At 42.1% G+C, this 18,950-nt stretch overlaps 1 protein-coding gene across 2 annotated transcripts; it reads right to left on the bottom strand.

The window, feature by feature from the left end:
* Positions 1 to 963: 963 nt before the first annotated feature.
* Positions 964 to 18,557, bottom strand: LOC128413035 (interferon-induced GTP-binding protein Mx2-like). 2 transcript variants are annotated; one of them, XM_053386772.1, is made up of 14 exons: positions 18,213 to 18,557; positions 13,663 to 13,972; positions 11,668 to 11,860; positions 11,031 to 11,168; positions 9,659 to 9,813; positions 9,244 to 9,382; positions 8,469 to 8,667; positions 7,833 to 7,911; positions 7,575 to 7,697; positions 6,159 to 6,300; positions 5,075 to 5,233; positions 4,606 to 4,682; positions 2,566 to 2,784; positions 964 to 2,009 (listed from the first exon to the last, which is right to left on the bottom strand). In XM_053386772.1, the coding sequence occupies exons 2-14, from the start codon at positions 13,939 to 13,941 to the stop codon at positions 1,779 to 1,781; spliced, it is 2,133 nt and encodes a 710-aa protein (XP_053242747.1). In that variant the 5' UTR covers positions 13,942 to 13,972; positions 18,213 to 18,557; the 3' UTR covers positions 964 to 1,778. The 2 variants fall into 2 exon arrangements, with proteins under 2 accessions (XP_053242747.1, XP_053242748.1); XM_053386773.1 differs by lacking the exon at positions 18,213 to 18,557 and adding an exon at positions 17,382 to 17,495.
* Between the last annotated feature and the right edge of the window lie 393 nt (positions 18,558 to 18,950).

Genomic DNA, 18,950 nt, shown 5'->3' with positions numbered 1-18,950 from the left:
TCGGCTTTCGAAAACTGAAACACTCACTTTTGGGAGCCGATTTGTTTGGGATCCAAGGTATGACTGACTATATTCATACTTGAAATCTTGTTTTGGATCTTTAGCATGACATGAATTAGGATGGTACATTCTGGCCAAGCAATCTGTGACCCCCTCACATATTTCCCATCAGCCACAGAGCATGGCTAATGGTGATTATAGGAGTGGTAGTTGTAAACATCTGGAGGGGCGGAGGCTGCCTAACAGGGTAGAATGGTAAAAACCTTTCCTGCATCATTGTTTTTAAAACACAAGCTTCAAACAGGAACCTCCAGCATCAGCGCAAGCTCGGTGGAAATACAGCAGAAGATGCCTTAGGAGGTTGAACAGCGACCACCACTATAAAGGAGCCTGTAGCGGAAGGAAAGATTAAAATGCTTTTTTAAAAAAGCATCTTAAACATGGCACTTATTTTGAAGCCTGTGGGAAAAAATTGAAGAGTTCCTGACGGTGGTGCTTGAGAATTATGACAGAACCAGACAAGACGCATAAAATGTAGTTTCTCCCCCTTTTATTGTACAATAAAAAAATACAACAGAGCCAACTGGAGACACTACTGCCCTACACATAAACACCAAATTCTGCTACCATTTAAGAAGCACTGGTAAAATAAAAGTGTGTGCCTGCTGCCAGAAAGGCAAGAATGGGTCACAAAGGATCATTAGTGATCTTCTGACTAAGGAGATGGAGCTGACCAACTGGTGTGTGCAAGAGTTCAATGTCACCCAAATTCCTACATGGCTTCATACAGACATTGCACGGAAAACAAACTGCAACCCACAAGCACCACCCACTTCCAGTACTTTCCATGCAGAAGCCACAGCAACTTAGTGAATCCGAAGTAATCTTCCCTGCCCCATATTTTTTGGCCCCCAAGGCACATTTAGAAATAAACAAGATGCAGTCCCCATAAAATACTCATGAGAAGGACAAAAACAGTAAAAAAGCAAAAAAGGACACAATTAGCAGATGAACAAGCAGCTTCAAGGCTGCATCCCATTCCAAGTGCTTTGGCCACAACAGATTTCAATAAAACTGCATAATATCCCCTATTCAGAAATTAATGCACCCATCAACACACAAGAGCAGATATGTGATAAGTGGTTGCTATTCTTTGCATGAAGAGCATGGCAATCTTGTAAAAATAATAGCTCAAAATGTGACTTGCCTGCCCCCCTTCCCAAAGGCTTCTGGGAAGGAGGCAGGAGGACTCCACAACCCTGTCAGCCTCACGCCGCCTCCCCAGCGCTTACTGGCTTTGGGAAGGCACCCCCTTGGTCCCTGCACGGGGAACTGGTTGAGCTAATCTAAATCTGCCTCTGATGGAGCTTAAAAGCATAAACACTTTTTGGGTGACAGTACTCAGCCACATAGCACTGTTTTTTGCTGCCCATTACAACCATTTTGTGCTGCCACTTTTATCAATTTATGAGTACCCACACTCCTTTAAAAAAAATTAAAAATACTGCATATATTGCTCCCCCCTTCCATTATCCTGAACAATTCAAACTGATGGAATCTAAGTCAAAGTGGCTGTGAGGCTGTGAGGCAGTTTGTCCTTGAGAAGTTTAATGCATAAGACACAGCACGGCACTAAGGGTTGTTTGCGAGTAAGCAAAGGTCTTCCAGATTCACGAACTGCAAGTGATGAACCACATCTTTTAGTAACAGAGATATAATCTACCAAAAAGCTGTCTAGCGCACTAGTCTTCCGGAAGCAGCAGCAGAAGTACACGTTTTTAGCCAAGTAATTTTGCTAAGTGGTCCCGAGCTTGAACCAGACGATCAATGCGGTCAGACAAGAACTGCCTCTGTTCAGCAGCATCTGTGCGCTCCTGGATCAGAAGGCTCAAATTCTCCCTTTGACTCAGGAGCAGCATCATTTCATTCTTCAGCCTGTATTCATATTTATTGAGGATGAAGTACTGGATAATGAGGGGAATTTGGGAGGAGAGACGTTTGATTACAGTCTGAAATGAAAAAAGACGCATGCACTGCAATTAGTAACTTCCACATATTGGTAATTCTGTTTCTGAATGAGCAGTGGTAAAGAATGATAGACTTGGGCAGTCACCCAGCACTGTCTTGCTTGAGGGGGGAAATAAGTGTGGAATAATGGCAGGGGAGAAAAATTGCGACTGAGCAAAATATACCCACTGCTGGAGATAAAACATTGGGTGGCCACAATGGCATCTGAGCCTAATGGGAGCCAGGCAAGGAAGGCTAGCATTATAACCTCACAGCACCAAAGATGCCATGTGTTCCCCACGCCTTGTGGGAGCCTTTGACTTAATAGCATATTTATAAATGAGGCTCATGATAAACCAGGAGTATCTTGGAATGAATGTGATCATGAACTCTCAGTTCAATCTGATTTGCTATGCAATATTGTTAGCAATTATAATCAAAGTCAAACGGGGACAAATGATACTGGTGACTTGAGGCTGCGATCCTGGGAGTAAGCCCCATCAAATTCAACAGGACTTACTTCTGAGTAAATATGTTCAGTAATGCCATGTAACTCACCTTGAAGTATGCCTCCAAATGAAAAGCTGTTTCAGCGATTGCAGTGCCTTCTTCAGCTATCGCTGTGGTTTTCCCCCCTCTTGCAGCTTCCTTTACAGCTCTTAAGCATGACTGGTAGTGATTGTCCTGACAGAATAAGGTCTTCTCCATTGCAAACTGGATCTTGACTATAGTTTCAGCTTCCTTTGCTTGTTTCTCTATAATACTTTCAATTCTATTCTGTGAAAGGCAAAAATAACAGACGTTCCCAGTGATGTAGCATAGAAGGAATCACATCTGACTATTCCACATAGAGATACTGGACATAACACTCCCACACGTACTCCCCATGACCTTTAATCTCAAACTGCCTTCCTTTACCACACATTGCACTCAAGCTCCCTAAATCCACTTATTCTGCAAGCTCTCCTCCAGTGTAAAAGACTACAGTGGTACCTCGAGTTACAGATGCTTCAGGTTACAGACGCTTCAGGGTACAGACTCCGCTAACCCAGAAATAGTACCTCGGGTTAAGAACTTTACTTCAGGATGAGAACAGAAGCGTGGCAGCGGGAGGCCCCATTAGCTAAAGTGGTACCTCAGGTTAAGAACAGTCCTCCAGAACGAATTAAGTTCTTAACCTGAGGTACCACTGTACAACAAATGGAAGTGTCTATGTGCCTAACATTTGAACATTTCAGGGGGAGTAGGGCACCAAGAGAAACCCGGTTCTGTGAACTGAATTTATTTCATACTCTGAAATACTCTGCTTCACTGCATACAAGTTCTGTTGCTTTTGATAGCTGCTTGCGAAAAACTAAACTTCCACCCCTCCTCCAGCTTGTGAATTTTTTTTCAGCACTGCCCATCCAGTTTCTACAAACAGCAGAGCTAGATTAAAATGAAAATGATGCAGAAGAAGAAATGCAAACATGTGGTATATGCACAATTTTGACACACACCAAGGACCAAAGGAGCGACACAGACTAGACCAGTGTGTGGATAATAATTAGGGCACAACTTTTTTCATTACAGCAGCAAGCAATTCATGATCAGGAGAGGGGGGGGTAGGGGGGAAGCTGGTCCCATCCCGACCCGGTGAGTTGAATAGCACAGGCCAAGAGGCCCAGAAGATGGCACATGTTAGATGGCACAATCCAAGATAGAGTGAGATAAATGAGATGAAATAAACAAGTCAGAAAATAGCAGACTTATTCTAACCTCTGAACAATGGTTCAACAGATCACAAGAAGCAGCAAGCTGATATCAAGTTACACAGAAATTAGGGCCCATATCCAACAAAGCATTACTGGGCACTAGCTGGTATCAATAATGGGTAAAGCAAGTTATTAGGACAGGGAAAGTAGGGATGGCTGAAAAATGAAATACTATGAACTCATCCTCCCAGCTGCTCAAAAGGAGCAGAGGGAAAGAGCCCACCAGCCGAGGAGGTAGTGAGGATCATTCATTTCTCACTGAACGGTAGTTTAGCATGATGCTGGAATACAATAGATGTGATCCGGAAAAAAAAAAGGGGGGGGGGAGAAACTAACTGCAACAAATAAGAGAAACTAAACAAATGGGATTGTCCCACTATGACAGTACCTGGGGCCAACTGAATGTTACATTATCGTAACTTTTTAAAATCTGCTCATGTTTATTTTGAAGAAAAATAAGCAATCATGGGTGAGCAACCCAGAATTGCTCTTCCACTGGGTGAGGGATGAACTCTATCCTCTATACTGTTTACTGCTAAGGAGGGGACTAAAACTGGTGATGCGTCCCAGTGAGCATGTTTCAGGTGTGGGCCCCACAGCTGCTTTTTCTTTAGAAAAGGGACAAATTCCAAGAATTTTTCCCAAAATAAAACCATAGTTTAGCCCATCATTACATGTAATCATGGCTGGCTAACAGCAGATGGTAGGACAGTTTCAGAGGCAGGGACACTCCTTTCTGATGATCATGTTTAGATTATGAATGGGGGAGCTCAGGAAGCATCCTCTCCCTGCCAGCAGCTCCACACATCCAAGAGAGTTTGAATCTGCATCATGTTGTTCTTACTTTGGCTTCCGAATGAAGATTATGAAATCCTTCAAAATGGCTTTTAGCAATCGCCACAAAACCTTGACGGACTATTTCTGAAAGGGGGGGGGGAGAGAATATACCAAATGATCAGAATCTGTGTAGAAAAATAATTTCTTGTTTTCTCACACGTATTTTGGTAAAAATGTTGCATACACCCAAACCATTAACAATTCCATTCATTTTTTCCTACAGCCCTTTTACGAAAATATAAATGTTGGAGGTTTCACAGCTCAAGCAAAATCACTTACATTGCATGTGCTTTTATTATATATAGATAGTATTTGAAAACCCCTTTCATATTTTATGTTATGTATAATCAATCCCCTTTATTACCCACCTTTCACCCTAAAGTCCTATGGCGGGTACAACTGCAACATTTAAAATGATTTAACACAACTTACACTGTCCCAGTAGCCAGAAAACTGAATTTAATAAATGGACTTACCTGTAACTCTAGTTAGAATAACAACAGCTGGCATTTCTAGATTGTTGATATATTTCCTTATAATCATCTCAAACGTCTTGTAATTGAGAAATCCAGGAAGCTCTCTGCCACGATACTGATTTTCAAATTTCCACTTCTCAGGGAGTAGGGATTCTTGAACTGCAGGAAGAAGAACATTTTTTTTAAACCCCTAAAACCTGTCACGGATTTACGAAAGCTCAGTAAATCACCCTGGGAACCAGTTAGTTGAAATCAGGATAGGTTTAGGTTTGTTTAATTTACACCATCATTTTTCATTACAGAAGTCCCCAAATTAGCACAGGGGTCCCAGCTCCTGCCAACCTAGCAGTTCGAAAGCATGTCAAAGTGCAAGTAGATAAATAGGTACCTCTCCAGCAGGAAGGTAAATGTCATTTCCGTGTGCTGCTCTGGTTTTGCCAGAAGTGGCTTAGTCATGATGGCCACATGACCCAGAAAAACTGTCTGCAGACAAATGTCAGCTCCCTCGGCCAGTAAAGCAAGATGAGCGCCACGACCCCAGAGTTGTTTGTGACTGGACTTAACTGTCAGGGGTCCCTATCTAACACAGTGCTCTCCACTGTTAATTTTCAGCTAGCATGGTCAATAGTCAGAGGTGAAGGGATTTGTGATCCAGCAACAAAATTCAGCATCAGTAGCGTATTTTATTAAGGTGTTCCAAATAGAGGTTGAAATGTTTCTTCCTATTCTATGTGTTTCTAATAGAACTAGGAGCCTTGCAGTTGGTTTAAAAGCAACCGAAGATCCTCCACTGCTTTTCCCAGGTGCCTGATAACACAAAATCTTAGGATGCATCCTGCTTAAACCTAATCATGTCTGTTACTCCATCGTCCCTTCTATTTAAGGTTGATAAAATCTCCAGACAAGGATAAGCTGGACTTAACATCTTACCTCAAAACAAAGTTCTTTGTACAGCATTTCTTTTAAATGCACACACCTTTTTATTTTAAGGTAGCCATTTCTAATTCTGGAGATTCAGTTTAGAAGGGAAATGTGATGCTATTAAAACAGGAGCTGCTCTAGACACCGAGTAGTCTGTACTTACTTTTTAAGCCACTACTAGCAACTCCTTCGCCCCATTTCTGAAATTCTTTACGAACTTTGGTAAACAGTCTGGCTTCATTTTCAGACACACTTTCTTCTCCTTGTACTGTGCTTCCAACATCTGCAATAAAGTGCTCAATTTTCTGTGAAAGCAAACAATTTAAAGAGATGCAGTGAGGTTTGTTGATTATAAAGACAATTTGATTTGTGCATGTTTCAAATCTGAACAAAGTGTTTTTTCAGCAATGATAATGAGTGGTTATTTTTGTTGCAATGTTAGCAATATTTAAAAAGTCCTGCTCTGATGAGTTTTAATTTATTTTAGTCTATTCTATTGTGGCTTTAACTTTTTGTATGTTTTTAATTATGGTGTACTTTTTAAAAGAGATTTGTTTTTATCTTTTTGTAAACCAATTTGAGTTTCCCCCCCTACAATCAAGCAGTATATATATTTTCTGAAATACATAAATAATTATGTTGCAGACATCAATTCAACTCAGACAGCAAGTCCATAATGTTAAAATGATCAAGCAAATTGACTGGCAATGTGTCCAAGCAGACAAACACACATTCATCCAATTTTTTTTTTAAAAAGCATCCAAAATTTGTTCCAGAACTTGCCTCCATAAAGCTATGAGCAATGTAATCATTTTGGAACTGAATGGCTCACATTAGAAAGAATGCATATGTCATAGTTGACTCCAGACTGTCAGTATTTTGTGGGAGAGAGTAAACAGAATACTGGAAATTTAGGTTTGTGCAATGAAAGTGAATTAAAGCACTCTGGCACAATCCACTTTGGATAGTGATGGGAAAATGCCCCAAAAGTGTGGGATAAACAACCAATAAATCTGAATGACTGCTCAGCGAAGACTAGACAATATCTAACCACCATGTAAGCTTTGTGCAAGCAAATCAGGATGACTATTTAATAAACAGGAGGCCTAAGATTAGTTGAACGTAATCACTGGAAGTATTCATCCCAGAAAATAATTGAGAATATGTAAGAGACAAAGTATGTAAGAATTCAAATGGGTATTCATTATGAAGGAAGTACCACTGAGTTCAATCAGGCTTCCTCCCAGGTAAGTGGGAATAGAGTTACAAACTAACTTCAGCTTTTGTTGGTGTATAACTATACTAAGTTTTCTCCGCCTTATGAACTCAATACATAGCTTTCCAGTAGGCAGAACAGAAAGGTAGCTGAATGGGTTGTACACAGAGTGAGGTAGGTCAGAAACTCAAATGACAAAAAGCATCTTCGATTTACAGCAAAGACAGGTTCATGACTTACCTTACGTTGGCTGCTGGTTCTGGATGCCTCCAAGGCTCACATACTCTTACACTGACATATGTTGTCTGCATAACACTATTAAGACTAGAAAAGTTTAGCACGAGTCCTCATCAGTGTACTTACCTCTGCTAAAAAATATTGTTTCTCACCATCGGTTTTTGGCACGGCTTTGCCGTATCTCTGCATTTCAGTATCTGCCTTTTGGAGTTGAAATCTTATTTGCTCTTCTAAAGTGGGCAAAGATTTCTAAAAAGAAAAAAGAAAGAAAGAAAAGATGTATATGGTGTGTGTGTGGGGGGAAACTTGTAATGAGTAAAGAAACAAACTTTGGGGTTGATGTTTCATTGTTGCTGTTCTTAAAGTGTCATTTTGCTAACTTACGGAAATGTGTTCCACAAGCTCGCTTGTCAGTTTCTCGGCTAGTAAGGGGACTGTGGCTTTTTTTTCCTGTAGAAGGATACTGTATGGGAACAAGGAAAATGTTTACTAGAAAATCTGATGCTAACAATTGCAGTTAAACTCACTGATGTTTTTAGTGTTGCATTACGTTTTACACAATATTACTTTGCTTCCTGTGAAAAGTGTGGTTTATAAATATTTAATAATAATAACAATAATAATAATTTATACCCTGCTCATCTGGCTGAGTTTCTCCAGCCACTCTGGGTGGCTCCCAATCGAGTATTAAAAACAATACAGCATTAAATATTAAAAGCTTCCCTAAACAGGGCTGCCTTCAGATGTCTTTTAAAAATAGGATAGTTGCTTATTTCCTTGACATCTGATGGGAGGGCATTCCACAGAGCAGTCGCCACTACTGAGATGGCCCTTTGTCTGGTTCCCTGTAACCTCACTTCTCGCAATAAGGGAACCGCCAGAAGGCCCTCAGCGCTGGACCTCAGTGTCCAGGCTGAACGATGGAGGTGGAGATGCTCCTTCAGGTATATAGGACCGAGGCCGTTTAAGTAACTGTAATTATACTATTATCTTAAAAATCACTCTCTAGTCTACGAGTACCTAAAGCATTTATGTTTCTCGAAAAATGCTCTCTCTTCCTTGAGTGCAGAGGCCAAGGTCATGTTGGACTGGATATCTTGCTGCCCACGGCATTTCACAATCATATATCCCTTTTTCAAGGGAATGACTTGGTTTCTCACTATGTTCACAACTGTCCCCTCAGTTCCTCTGTCCATCAGGTCAGGCTTTGTCACGATCCCTTGGGATGAAATACGGAAAGACATTAGGAAAAAACCCAACATAATACAAAATGGCAAAGGTGACGCACAATTGAAGGACTGTTCTCACTTGTATAGAAATCATCTTGTCTGCATTGGCAAAATCAAGGGCTCAAAAACCATCATGCAGGCCAAAGAGTTCTACTTTCTTGCAGTAGAATTAAGCAAAATATTATGTCTTTGAACCAGGGCCAACTGAAACATTATGGAGAAACCACCACTTCCCCTGAATTCCCTACGCTAACTTTCAGGTACGATGAAGTATGTTGTCCCATTGCCAGTGCTGAATAAAGTCCAGCTGCCACTCCAGCAAAACTCCCTATATAGAACTGGGGACCTTTGGCTTGTCTTCATGATGAGGAAAAAAGGAAACACATGTTTTCATGTGGGTTAGTGAGATAAATAAAGAATACTTAAGGAACTAAACAAATAGTGACCATGAACCATTTAAAGCAACAACAACCTACAAATACCGACATTCCGGGATCTGAAAAGCACGTTCTCATTTCAACAGTGCAAGATTATCAAAGTTAAGGAGAATTATTTTGCCTCCTTACCAAGCGTTCTCTCTCCATTTGGATCCACCTCCTGGGCCATTTTCAGTGCCTCTGTTGTGGCAATATCAACATTACTTGGAACCACCACTAAATTTATTGTCTCTTGTTTATCAATAAATGTTTTAATCAGCTTTTTGATCTGCAATGAAGACAAACAGAACTGCTGTTAGAGCTACTGTATAGTTATTTCACTGTTTGATAGAAAGTTGCCTAGGCCAAGTTGAAGCTAGTACAGGAATCAAGGCAGGATAATATACTGGGCAAGATGCAAGGCTGAAAGAGGACTGGGGTTGCCAGTTTAGGGGGTAGGCAGAAAGCACCAGGACTGGGAGCTTGCAAGAAGCAGCAGGAAAGGAGCAGAAACCTAGTAAGGAATGCAGTACACTTATCTTGGGCAAGATATTTAGTGTTTTACCTGATCTCCAATATTTACTGGCTGATTACCCACAGCCACTCTTGCAATCCCTGGCAGATCAATCAGAGTCAAGTCTGGAACTTCAGGAGATCTAATTTCAAGGGTAATTAGTTTATCACTAATGCCCACTCCATCACCAGCTATTATGTTCTGAGCTGGAATGAAGAAACAAGAAAAAGTTTAACATCAACATTTCAGAATATCATGTCACAGGACAGGCAGCCTCTTCTGGCTACCATTTGTTATACACCACAGGTGATAAACTTGGAAGGAAGAAAAACTCTTTAGAAAATCAGTACAGTGGTATCTCAGGATGTGAACGGGATCCGTTCCGGAGCCCCGTTCACATCCTGAAGCGAATGCAACCCGTGACTGCGCGTGCCACGATTCGCCACTTCTGCGCATCCGTGTGACGTCATTTTGACTGCGCATGCGCGAGCGGCGAAACCCAGAAGTAGCGCGTTATGTTACTTCCGGGTCGTCGTGGAGCACAACCCAAAAGCACTCAACCTGAGGCAACTTCAACCCGAGGTATGACTGTATCTTCTTATAATTAATGAAGTTCTGAGACTGGAAAGGTTAATATGGCTATGTTTATCAAACAGTGTTAACGGAACTGTTATAAATTTTCTTGTAAAAGTTAATTCTGGTTTCCAATGGTGCAGTTTTATTTTCAGGGACTGTTGTTTTTTGCATACAGAAGGTCCCATAGTTCAATCTCTGAACCATCTCCAGGGAGACAAGAGCTGGGGGAAACATCTCTGCCTGAATCTTCTAAATAGCAGCTGCCAATCATTGCAGACCTGGGACCCCTTCATGGGGCATCTGTGACACCACAATGCCCACAAGACTCTCCCCCCAACCTAAAAGAAACCCAACCTGCTGGAGGACAGCAATTGGGAAAGCTGGGAAAGGTTAGAAGAATACTATAGAAGCCACGTAAGAGCCATCATTTGATTTCAGCAATGCATTTGCCTCCACATCTTCCAAACTTTAGCCATTGAAGATATTTGGCCAGCAATGTGGAATGGAAAAAAATCCAGTGTGCTTTCGATGAGTTCATAAGTTCATTTGTGACAATCAATGTCAAATACAACGTGAGAGAAGCTTCATTGTTATCAAGTGTTAAGCTTTGTTTGCTAAATAAAAGTAAAATAAATACACTAAATTGGATAAGATTTTATAAGAAACCTTATTTTAATTAAAAAAAAATCCAGTGCAAAATTACCCTAAATTTTCTGGTAAACCTCATCACTGGTTTTGGGACTATATATAGAATTTCGTTGAAGAAGTATTCTCATTTATAATAGAAGGAAATTAAGAAAGAAAATAATGATCTGTTATTGACTACAATGGAAACCGCAACACTCACCTTTTCTTATTTCTATTTCTACCATTGAAGGATTTGCAAGTTCCATATATTTTCCCAGGTAGCTGATTTTCCCATTCCATTTTTCACCAGGCTGCAGCTTTTTTAGCCTGAGTTCTAAGGGACATCTGGTGACAATGCCTGTTCATGAAGAGAATCCAATTCATTAAAAGTATAGGTTATTCAGATTCACAGAAACTTCCTAAAGATTGTTAAAAACAGGCAGAATCCCACCGATTATGATGAAACAACACCTAGTTCTAGGGCAAAATCAGCTCCTAAAATGGACCTCCATAAATAATCTGAGCAATACTGCAGATGCAGGCAGCTATCTTAAAATCTTTGCACTTAACCTTATAGGTGAACAGTGCCATCCCCGCCCCGCCGATAATATTACACCAAGCCTTTTAAAAATCAATTTAGTTTCTCAGAAATGAGAGACTTCTAACTGGTAACATTGCTTTCTTTGAAGTGTATCCAACCCTCTGAGATGTTAAAATAATGCAGGCAGACACCAAAGAGAAGGTAACTTTAGAAAATAAAGATGCCTTTTATAAAGTAGGAACACTGAAGTTAAAAAATCTCTGAACTTGCACATCCTCAAAGCTTCCCAGAAGGAAAAGCCGGCGGGAATTCTCACCACTGCCCCGTGGAAGAGCGACTCCAGAAAGAGCTTCCAGAACTGAGCTTTTCCCTGAGCTCTGATCGCCAATCACTGCAATTGCTGGCAATGCCAAGTCCTTCTCCACTCCGAGGGCTCTCAGAGTATCAATAAGGTCAATACATGGGCGGATCTTCTCTTCGTATTGGTTGAATAAGGTGTTTTCTGGTTTCTGGTTAAAAACACACACATACACAGTTCACTTCCATTTTAGTATGTGGCTCTATTCATACATCATCTGAGCCGTGGTTAATGGTTTGCTTTGAATAAGGAGAAAACTCCTGCTTTGTGCAAATGGGACCACAAAACACAATCTCTGAAGTTATGTCTAAAGTGGGGGCTTGTTTCATTCAAACAAATTACGATGAAGAAACAAAAGAACCGCCCTTGGGTCAGATGTAAAGCTAAGCCAGAATTGTATTTCAAACACTGAGTGACACTCATAGGAGCAGCTTGGATCAAAAAGATCACTGAACACCCACAAAAAGTAGCATTGGTTCTAGACCAGGCTAGACACTTCTTTTTGGTGTGTGAGCATCTTACTCTTGGGTTTTCATTTCTTTCTGCAGAAGAGTTCCTTTTTACAGAAAGGCTTTTCTGCATCTTTTACTTCTTTATAGCATCAGCAGCATTCCAGCTATCTCTTAGTGAAATTCCCATTACAGGAATAAACATAATCTGGTCCTGTTTCTCAGAGTATATGTTATTTACAAAACTTTACACTGGTCATTAATGAACAAAGCAAATAAAGCAACATAATCTTTTTCTCTTTTTAGCCATCTGGCCAGATACCTAATGCTGACTCATTCACATACAATTGCACATTGGTTTTTGAACAGCTTAGTTCTCGGATGTTTTTGCTCCCGAACGCCACAAACTTGGAAGTGAGTGTTCCGGTTTGCAAACTATTTTTGGAAGTTGAACATCTGACAGGGTTTCCACAGCTTCTAATTGGCTGCACGAGCTTCCAGCAGCCAATTAGAAGCCACACTTTGGTTTCAGAACATTTTGGAAGTCAAACAGACTTCCAGAACGGATTCCTTTCGACTTATGAGGTATGACTGTAGTCATTTACACTGACCCAGACTTCCTTGATCACATTCCCTGATAAGGACACCTGTTGCTGGAGAAATTTTCCATTGCCTAGCAACTAGAATATTCCAACAGGACCATGAGCAGAATTTGTGTTCCTTATCATTCTCAAACATCACTAACGTAGTTGATTCATAACCAGTCTCCTTCCAGAAAGAGACAACACACCAGGCAGGTTAGTTCCCATGAGAAAGATTCCCTCTCACTCAAGACAACTGGCCGTCTAGAGAGGAAGACAGTGGCCTCCCTTGTGGTTTCCCCTCTCCATCCATCCTTCCTTCCCTCCCCTACTAGTCTTGTAATGGGTCCTGTTCCAACATCTGCTCCCTGAACCCTCACACAGGCTCTTATGGCTAGGAGCCTATACTCTTGAGAGTGTGTGGGCAACACCTGTTAAACTCTCCAAAACCAGAGGGGTGGCTGAGTAAGATATCCAGTACAGTCATACATTGAAAGTCGAACAGAATTCGTTCCGGAAGTCCATTCGACTTCCAAAGCATTCGGAAACCAAGGGAGCTCCTGCAGCTAATCGGAGGCCACACTGGATGATTGGGTTCCAAAGAACGTTCGCAAACCAGAACACTCACCAGGTTTGCAGCATTCGGGAGCCAAAACGCTCGACTTGCAAGGCATTCTGCTTCCAAGGTATCACTTTAGTTACAAGCAGGGCTCAAGGGAAAAGCAGCAGGATAAATTTCAGAAAATAAGAGTAATTATGCAGACCCACTTAATTTCAGCTTTTCTTGGCCAGTAATCTGGATTTCTGAGGCATACAATCCTAGATTTGTTTAGTGTCAAGAATGCACAACCTTGAGTAAAAGGTTGGCTCTAAATTGCAGGATTTCAGTGCTAACAAGGCGCATATTAACTCAAAAGACTTACTTTATTAGGTTGGTTTTGTTTTCCCAGTTGATCCACATCCTCGTGTTTTATGGGACTGAACACAAAGCCTTCCATTTTTAATGGAGCAAATACATTTTGTGTAGCAAAATATTGTATAGATTTAGCTTCTTCTGGCAACAGTGATGGGATGGTGCCTATAGTCCCATTTTGTTGTGGATTCCATGGGTTATTCATCTCCTCATCTGAAGAGCATCTGTTCTTAATTTTCCGAGCGCGCCGGTCAGATGGAGAATCACGCCAGGAAGAGGACTTCAACATTTAGTTATCTGGGACTTTCCTTTATTGATTCCTGAAACGATATTACACATTTTGTCAAGAATAAGAAAAGCTCAAAGCAGTGATGGGGGCTGGATTGGAACTGTGGATGTGGGTGGGTGAAAATGGGGCATGCACATATTTATGGAGATCTGGAAGCAGGAGATACACTAGAATGTTTGTCTCCACTATTCTCAACTTAACTATTTAAATAAGCAGAAGGAAAGGATAACATCTGCACAGCATTTTACATTCCATCTTAATGCAAAATAGCTGTCAATCTGCACAATATCTTTATCCAACAATGGTTCAATATTTAATACACTTCCAGTGCAATCCTATGTGGTTTACTTGGAAGCAAGTCCCACTTTATACCATAGGGTTTACTTTCAGGTAAGGTCAGAAATCTATACAAGCTGAATTAAAAAACTCTAGCTCTCTCAGATCCAAACAAAGGGGAAAGTTCAAAAGGAAGAGTCCTGTGCAAACAAGTTCTGCTTTTGCAAGCTTGCATATCCATATCCTTTCATTTAAATAAATTGGATTTTTTAAAAAAATGTCACCGTGTGCATTTTTTTCCTCACCATGTGCCTGTCTGCAATAATGTATTTTCCCTTTTCTTGAGGGCTAGGCATGTTAAGTCTTTTGCAGCAAAAACAAGAGTTCCTGTTGCACCATAAATACAAATAAATAAGTGTATTATGGCATAAGCTTCACAGACTGCAGTCAACAGCAGGTGCATGAAGTGCTATCCGTCCTCCTAGTCAAGACAGCACTTTGTGTATCTGATACAGAGGACTGCAGTCCTTGAAAGCTTATGCCACAATAAATGTATTAAGTCTTTAAGGCATCAGAAGAAGAAGAAAGGAGTAGAGATGCAAATGAAGGATTTCCAGGTTTCGGCTCTTAACCCATAAGCATAAAGTATAAATACAAACGGAAATTCAAAGCCAGCTGTGTTCACTACCACCACTACCACTATTCTGAAGTAGCAGAAGATAGCAAAGAACTCCTGTCTTCACTCACTGCTACTCTTGTCAGCTGGCCAGCGCCCACAGGATTTCAGATTGTGACGAAGCACCTGCTCCAAGGCTGAGGGTATCAACCAGGTGGTCACTGTCGCATTAGCACCGGAGGAAAAAACTTAAACACGTACAGCAGAGCTTCCAAAAATCAGACCGGGGCAATTGTACTTTATCCAGCAGAGCTTTACTGGTACTGAAGGCAAATGAGCATAAATGGTCACAAATCCAAAACAATTAGGATTGACACAGTCCATAAAAATCCAGTTGCAGCACTTACAATAAAACTTACAAACTTAGTAAGACTAAACTTTAACACTACAGCGTAAAGAAACAGAACACTAGAAGAAAGACAGAAGTGAAAGTGAGTGAGACCCAGGCTCCTCTTGGCCTTACTATATTAGTCAGTATGACCTTGACAGAATGAACAACAAAACCTGTTGAAACCAGCTGTACTCAGCTTCCCAGAGAAATAACCCAAACATCCAAAACCTTCTTCTTGTTTCTTTCACATGGAAATAAACCTTCGATCACAACAAGAAGAAACCTTCTAGAACCCTCTTTGTACAAACCACACACATTGTGTGCCCTGCAGAAAAGGCAGGGAACCCACTTGTGTATAGGGCTCCTGGTATTTGAAAAAACAAAAGTAAACATGTTGGCCCATAAGAAAAAAAATCCTAAATCCACTTTAGGGGAATATCCAATACCTGGTAGGCTTAGTAAAGGTACGGTGGTACCATGGTTCTCGAATTCAATCCATTTTGGAAGTCCGCTCAACTTGCAAAGTGTTCGAAAACCAAGACACAGCTTCTGATTGGCTGATTGGCCCAAGAAACAATGCCGACAGCCAAAACGGATGTTCGGCTTCCAAAAAACATTTGCAAACCGGAACACTTACTTCCAGGTTTGCGGTGTTCGGGAGCCGATTTGTTTGCCCACTATGCCGTTCGAGAACCAAGGTACCACAGTATTGTCCTACTGTAGATTTTGTGTACGCTTTTAAAGGCAATGTCAATAATTCAGTCTTTGTCCACTAGGTGGCAGGTTCCTACCTTCTTCCCTGTTGTCGTTTCTCAATACATTATTTTCACTCTGTTTCCTAGCCAGTTTTCTCAAGAATTTGCTCAGTGCTAAGTGATGATGTTCTCCCACACTTTAAAAAAATGTTAGAGAAATCAATGAGGCCTAGACTTCTAGATAATTGACAGCTGACTGTGTGTGAAACAAAGGACAGAAGTGTTTGATTCATATTCTGCTCTAACCACAAGAACAGAGTTGTGCAAAAATGTTCTCATATGTGTAATGGCAGACTTCCATGTAATGCAAAGAAAGCTGCTAGACAAGCTGATATTTAAAAGGCAACCCTATTTTAGTAACTTGCCAAAATCCTCTTCCAACTTTTGTAATTTTCCAGTCTGTTTCAGGAATAAACTCGTGTGCCTGGTTTTTTTTTTGGTCAGCTACTGTATAAATATTTTGCACTTTGTATCATGTTCATAATGTCTATGACACAAAGGTGCAAGCTGACTCTCCTGACATACGTATCAGAAAAATAAAAGATGTCCTGGCATGTGTTTCAAATGATTATCTTATGGTCTGATTTCTGCAACATTTAATTCAAAGTTGAAAAACAAAACAAAAACACAGCATGATTATCCATAACACATATGACGTAACTGTAGTAACATAAGATAAGCAGCTGAATAGTATAATATATTTTGTTGTTCCTGGGCACTGTATAAAATTCGATTTTTATCCCATTTATCTGTTGTCTGTGATGCATCCTCCCATTTACAGTAAGCCAAATCTGATAAAATGCCAATGTTCCCATGTTTCCTTGTGCCAGTCATACACTAAGGAAGTTCTCCCACGTTTTAGAAAACAAATGTTTAGATAGAAAACCAGTCATGTGTGTAGGAGGGAGAGGGGAATCAGATCAAGATCATGACACTGGTTGAGGGGCTTTAATTCCCCTTCCCCCTGCCCCTTTCTCCGATTTTACATACACGGCTGCTGTCTGCCCTACAGGGGTAAACACGGCAACTTTGCTGGAGGGGGGATTTTAACTGAGAGAACTGTGGGAAAGTATATCTTACCCCATTCCCAAAGCTGCAGTTTTTAATCTGATTGTTTTCATTACAGCAGCTGATGGGGCAAACAAACATGGGAGGTCCTGATTGCAAATCTCCTGCTTTATATTTAGTTTGTGGTGCTATACACAACTATGAGCAGGATTGCTCAGATTATTACTTTCTCTTAAAACATGGTTAGAGAACCTTTAAAAGCCTGGAGGCCACCTGAAAGTGAACCCCGCTGAGATCTTTTGATGAAGGGTGGTATATAAACCTTAGAAAACAATAGAAATGAATAACAACAGCAGAAATGATAATAATAATATATTCTGGAGCGTTCACCCACACCTGACACCTCCATCCTTAGCTCTTCCCCACACCAAGGGGGCATCAAGCTCTGCATCTGCCTGGAACAGGAACCTTTTAGCGCGGCTCCAAACAAGAACCAGCCAACGCCCAAAACTACAAGGAGCGTTCATATCAGGTGACAAAAGGGCTTCAGCGCTATTCGCTTTTGCCACAAGGGGCGCCAGCAGTCTTCCCTCAGAAAACACCGCCTCTCTGAACCGGACAGCCTGACTAGCCCGGAGCGGAGCATCACTTCTGGGCTGGGGCAACAGGACCTTGAAAGAACGACAACCCGACCGCGTCCCTCAGGCTGTTTTGTGGAGCTCCGCGTGCCTGCCTGAGGGAACTGAGCCCCCTCCCCTGGCGTAGCCAAGGGGGCAGTTCCTCCCATCAATAAAAAGCAATACGAATCTGAGGGTCTGCGCCCCCTAACCAAAATCCCACGCCCCCTTTCTTAATCCCAACTTCACTTCCCCGAGAGTAACCTTCCCACCCCCGAATCCAACAGGACTTCGGGCGGGACGCTTCCCACCTGCTGCGTCCTGAGGCAATAGGGCCAATCAACGCCGCCCTTCCTCCCCAGGCCAGGGGCCCGAGAACATGGCCCCTCCCTCCCGCCCCACGAAGCCTTTATTCGCCCCATTAAATGGAATGGCTGAAGCGCCTCCAAGGACCGAGCGAGACCTTCCGGCTCTTCCAGGAGGGAAGGCGAAGCTGCAACCAGCGTCGCTCGCCCTCTTGCGGGATAAAATGAAATCTCTCCTGGAAGGTTGTTTGCCTATCACTCGGTTAACAGCAAGGCGTGGGAAGGGTCGAGGGGAAACGTCACCTTTACGGAGCGGAGATCTTGGGTGGCGATCTGTCCCGCTGCCGGATCTCTGGCTGTTGCGTCCACCGAAGCGACTCCGAGCCAGTCTCCTCTGGATCTCCGGGCCGGCAATTTAGCATCATCCCTCGCCCCGCCTCTTCCCCGGGACAAAATCTGGGGAAATGAAACTTAAAAGTGAAATCTGGGCAGAAAGGAAAGCGGGAAGGGGCGGGGAGCGGAGAGGATGGTGCCCGGCGTAGCAACTAAGTTCCCTGGATCGCCAGCGGGGAGAGCGCAGCTGTGGTCGGATCCTGCTGGCGGGCTTCCCAGAAGGCATCTAGGGGCCGGATGCCGGACGAAGCGGGCCTTATGCCTGATCCCTGCACCTTTACCTTTTTACCCCCCCCCCCGCATTCTTTGTAGGTTTGGGGTGCAGGAAAGCTGGCCCCGCCTAACGTAGGTGCAATAGGTTCTGGATCAGGAAATATCTTGCGCGCATGAGCATCAGGTGGAAGAAAAACCCAGAAACACTGCAGAGATGCTTCCTCACCCCACACGAGTGGGGCCGACTATAAGAGCAGGGGCAGCCGCGGATAGCCAGCTAAATAGTGATACAGTGCACTCCAAGCATCATATAGTTCATATTTAACAAATCCACATTTTTAAATAAATCAGTTACAGAGATGCAATGGGGGTTCGATGCATGGGGTTGGCTGCAGGCCCAACTTCACTGCACTTCATTCCCACAGAAATCCATGG

Source organism: Podarcis raffonei, chromosome 4 (genome assembly GCF_027172205.1).
Source record: "Podarcis raffonei isolate rPodRaf1 chromosome 4, rPodRaf1.pri, whole genome shotgun sequence".
Taxonomy (NCBI): Eukaryota; Metazoa; Chordata; class Lepidosauria; order Squamata; family Lacertidae; genus Podarcis; species Podarcis raffonei.
Note: the sequence above shows the minus strand (reverse complement) of the source record. Positions and strands in the feature narration are given on the sequence as shown.

Coding starts and splice junctions, on each gene's coding strand:
- LOC128413035 (XM_053386772.1), bottom strand. CDS start 13,941: ATGTTGAAGTCCTCTTCCTGGCGTGATTCTCCATCTGACCGGCGCGCT. Junction 7,912..8,468: donor GAGAAACATAAATGCTTTAG/GTACTCGTAGAC, acceptor GTTCCCATACAG/TATCCTTCTACAGGAAAAAA. Junction 2,010..2,565: donor ATTTGGAGGCATACTTCAAG/GTGAGTTACATG, acceptor TTTTCATTTCAG/ACTGTAATCAAACGTCTCTC.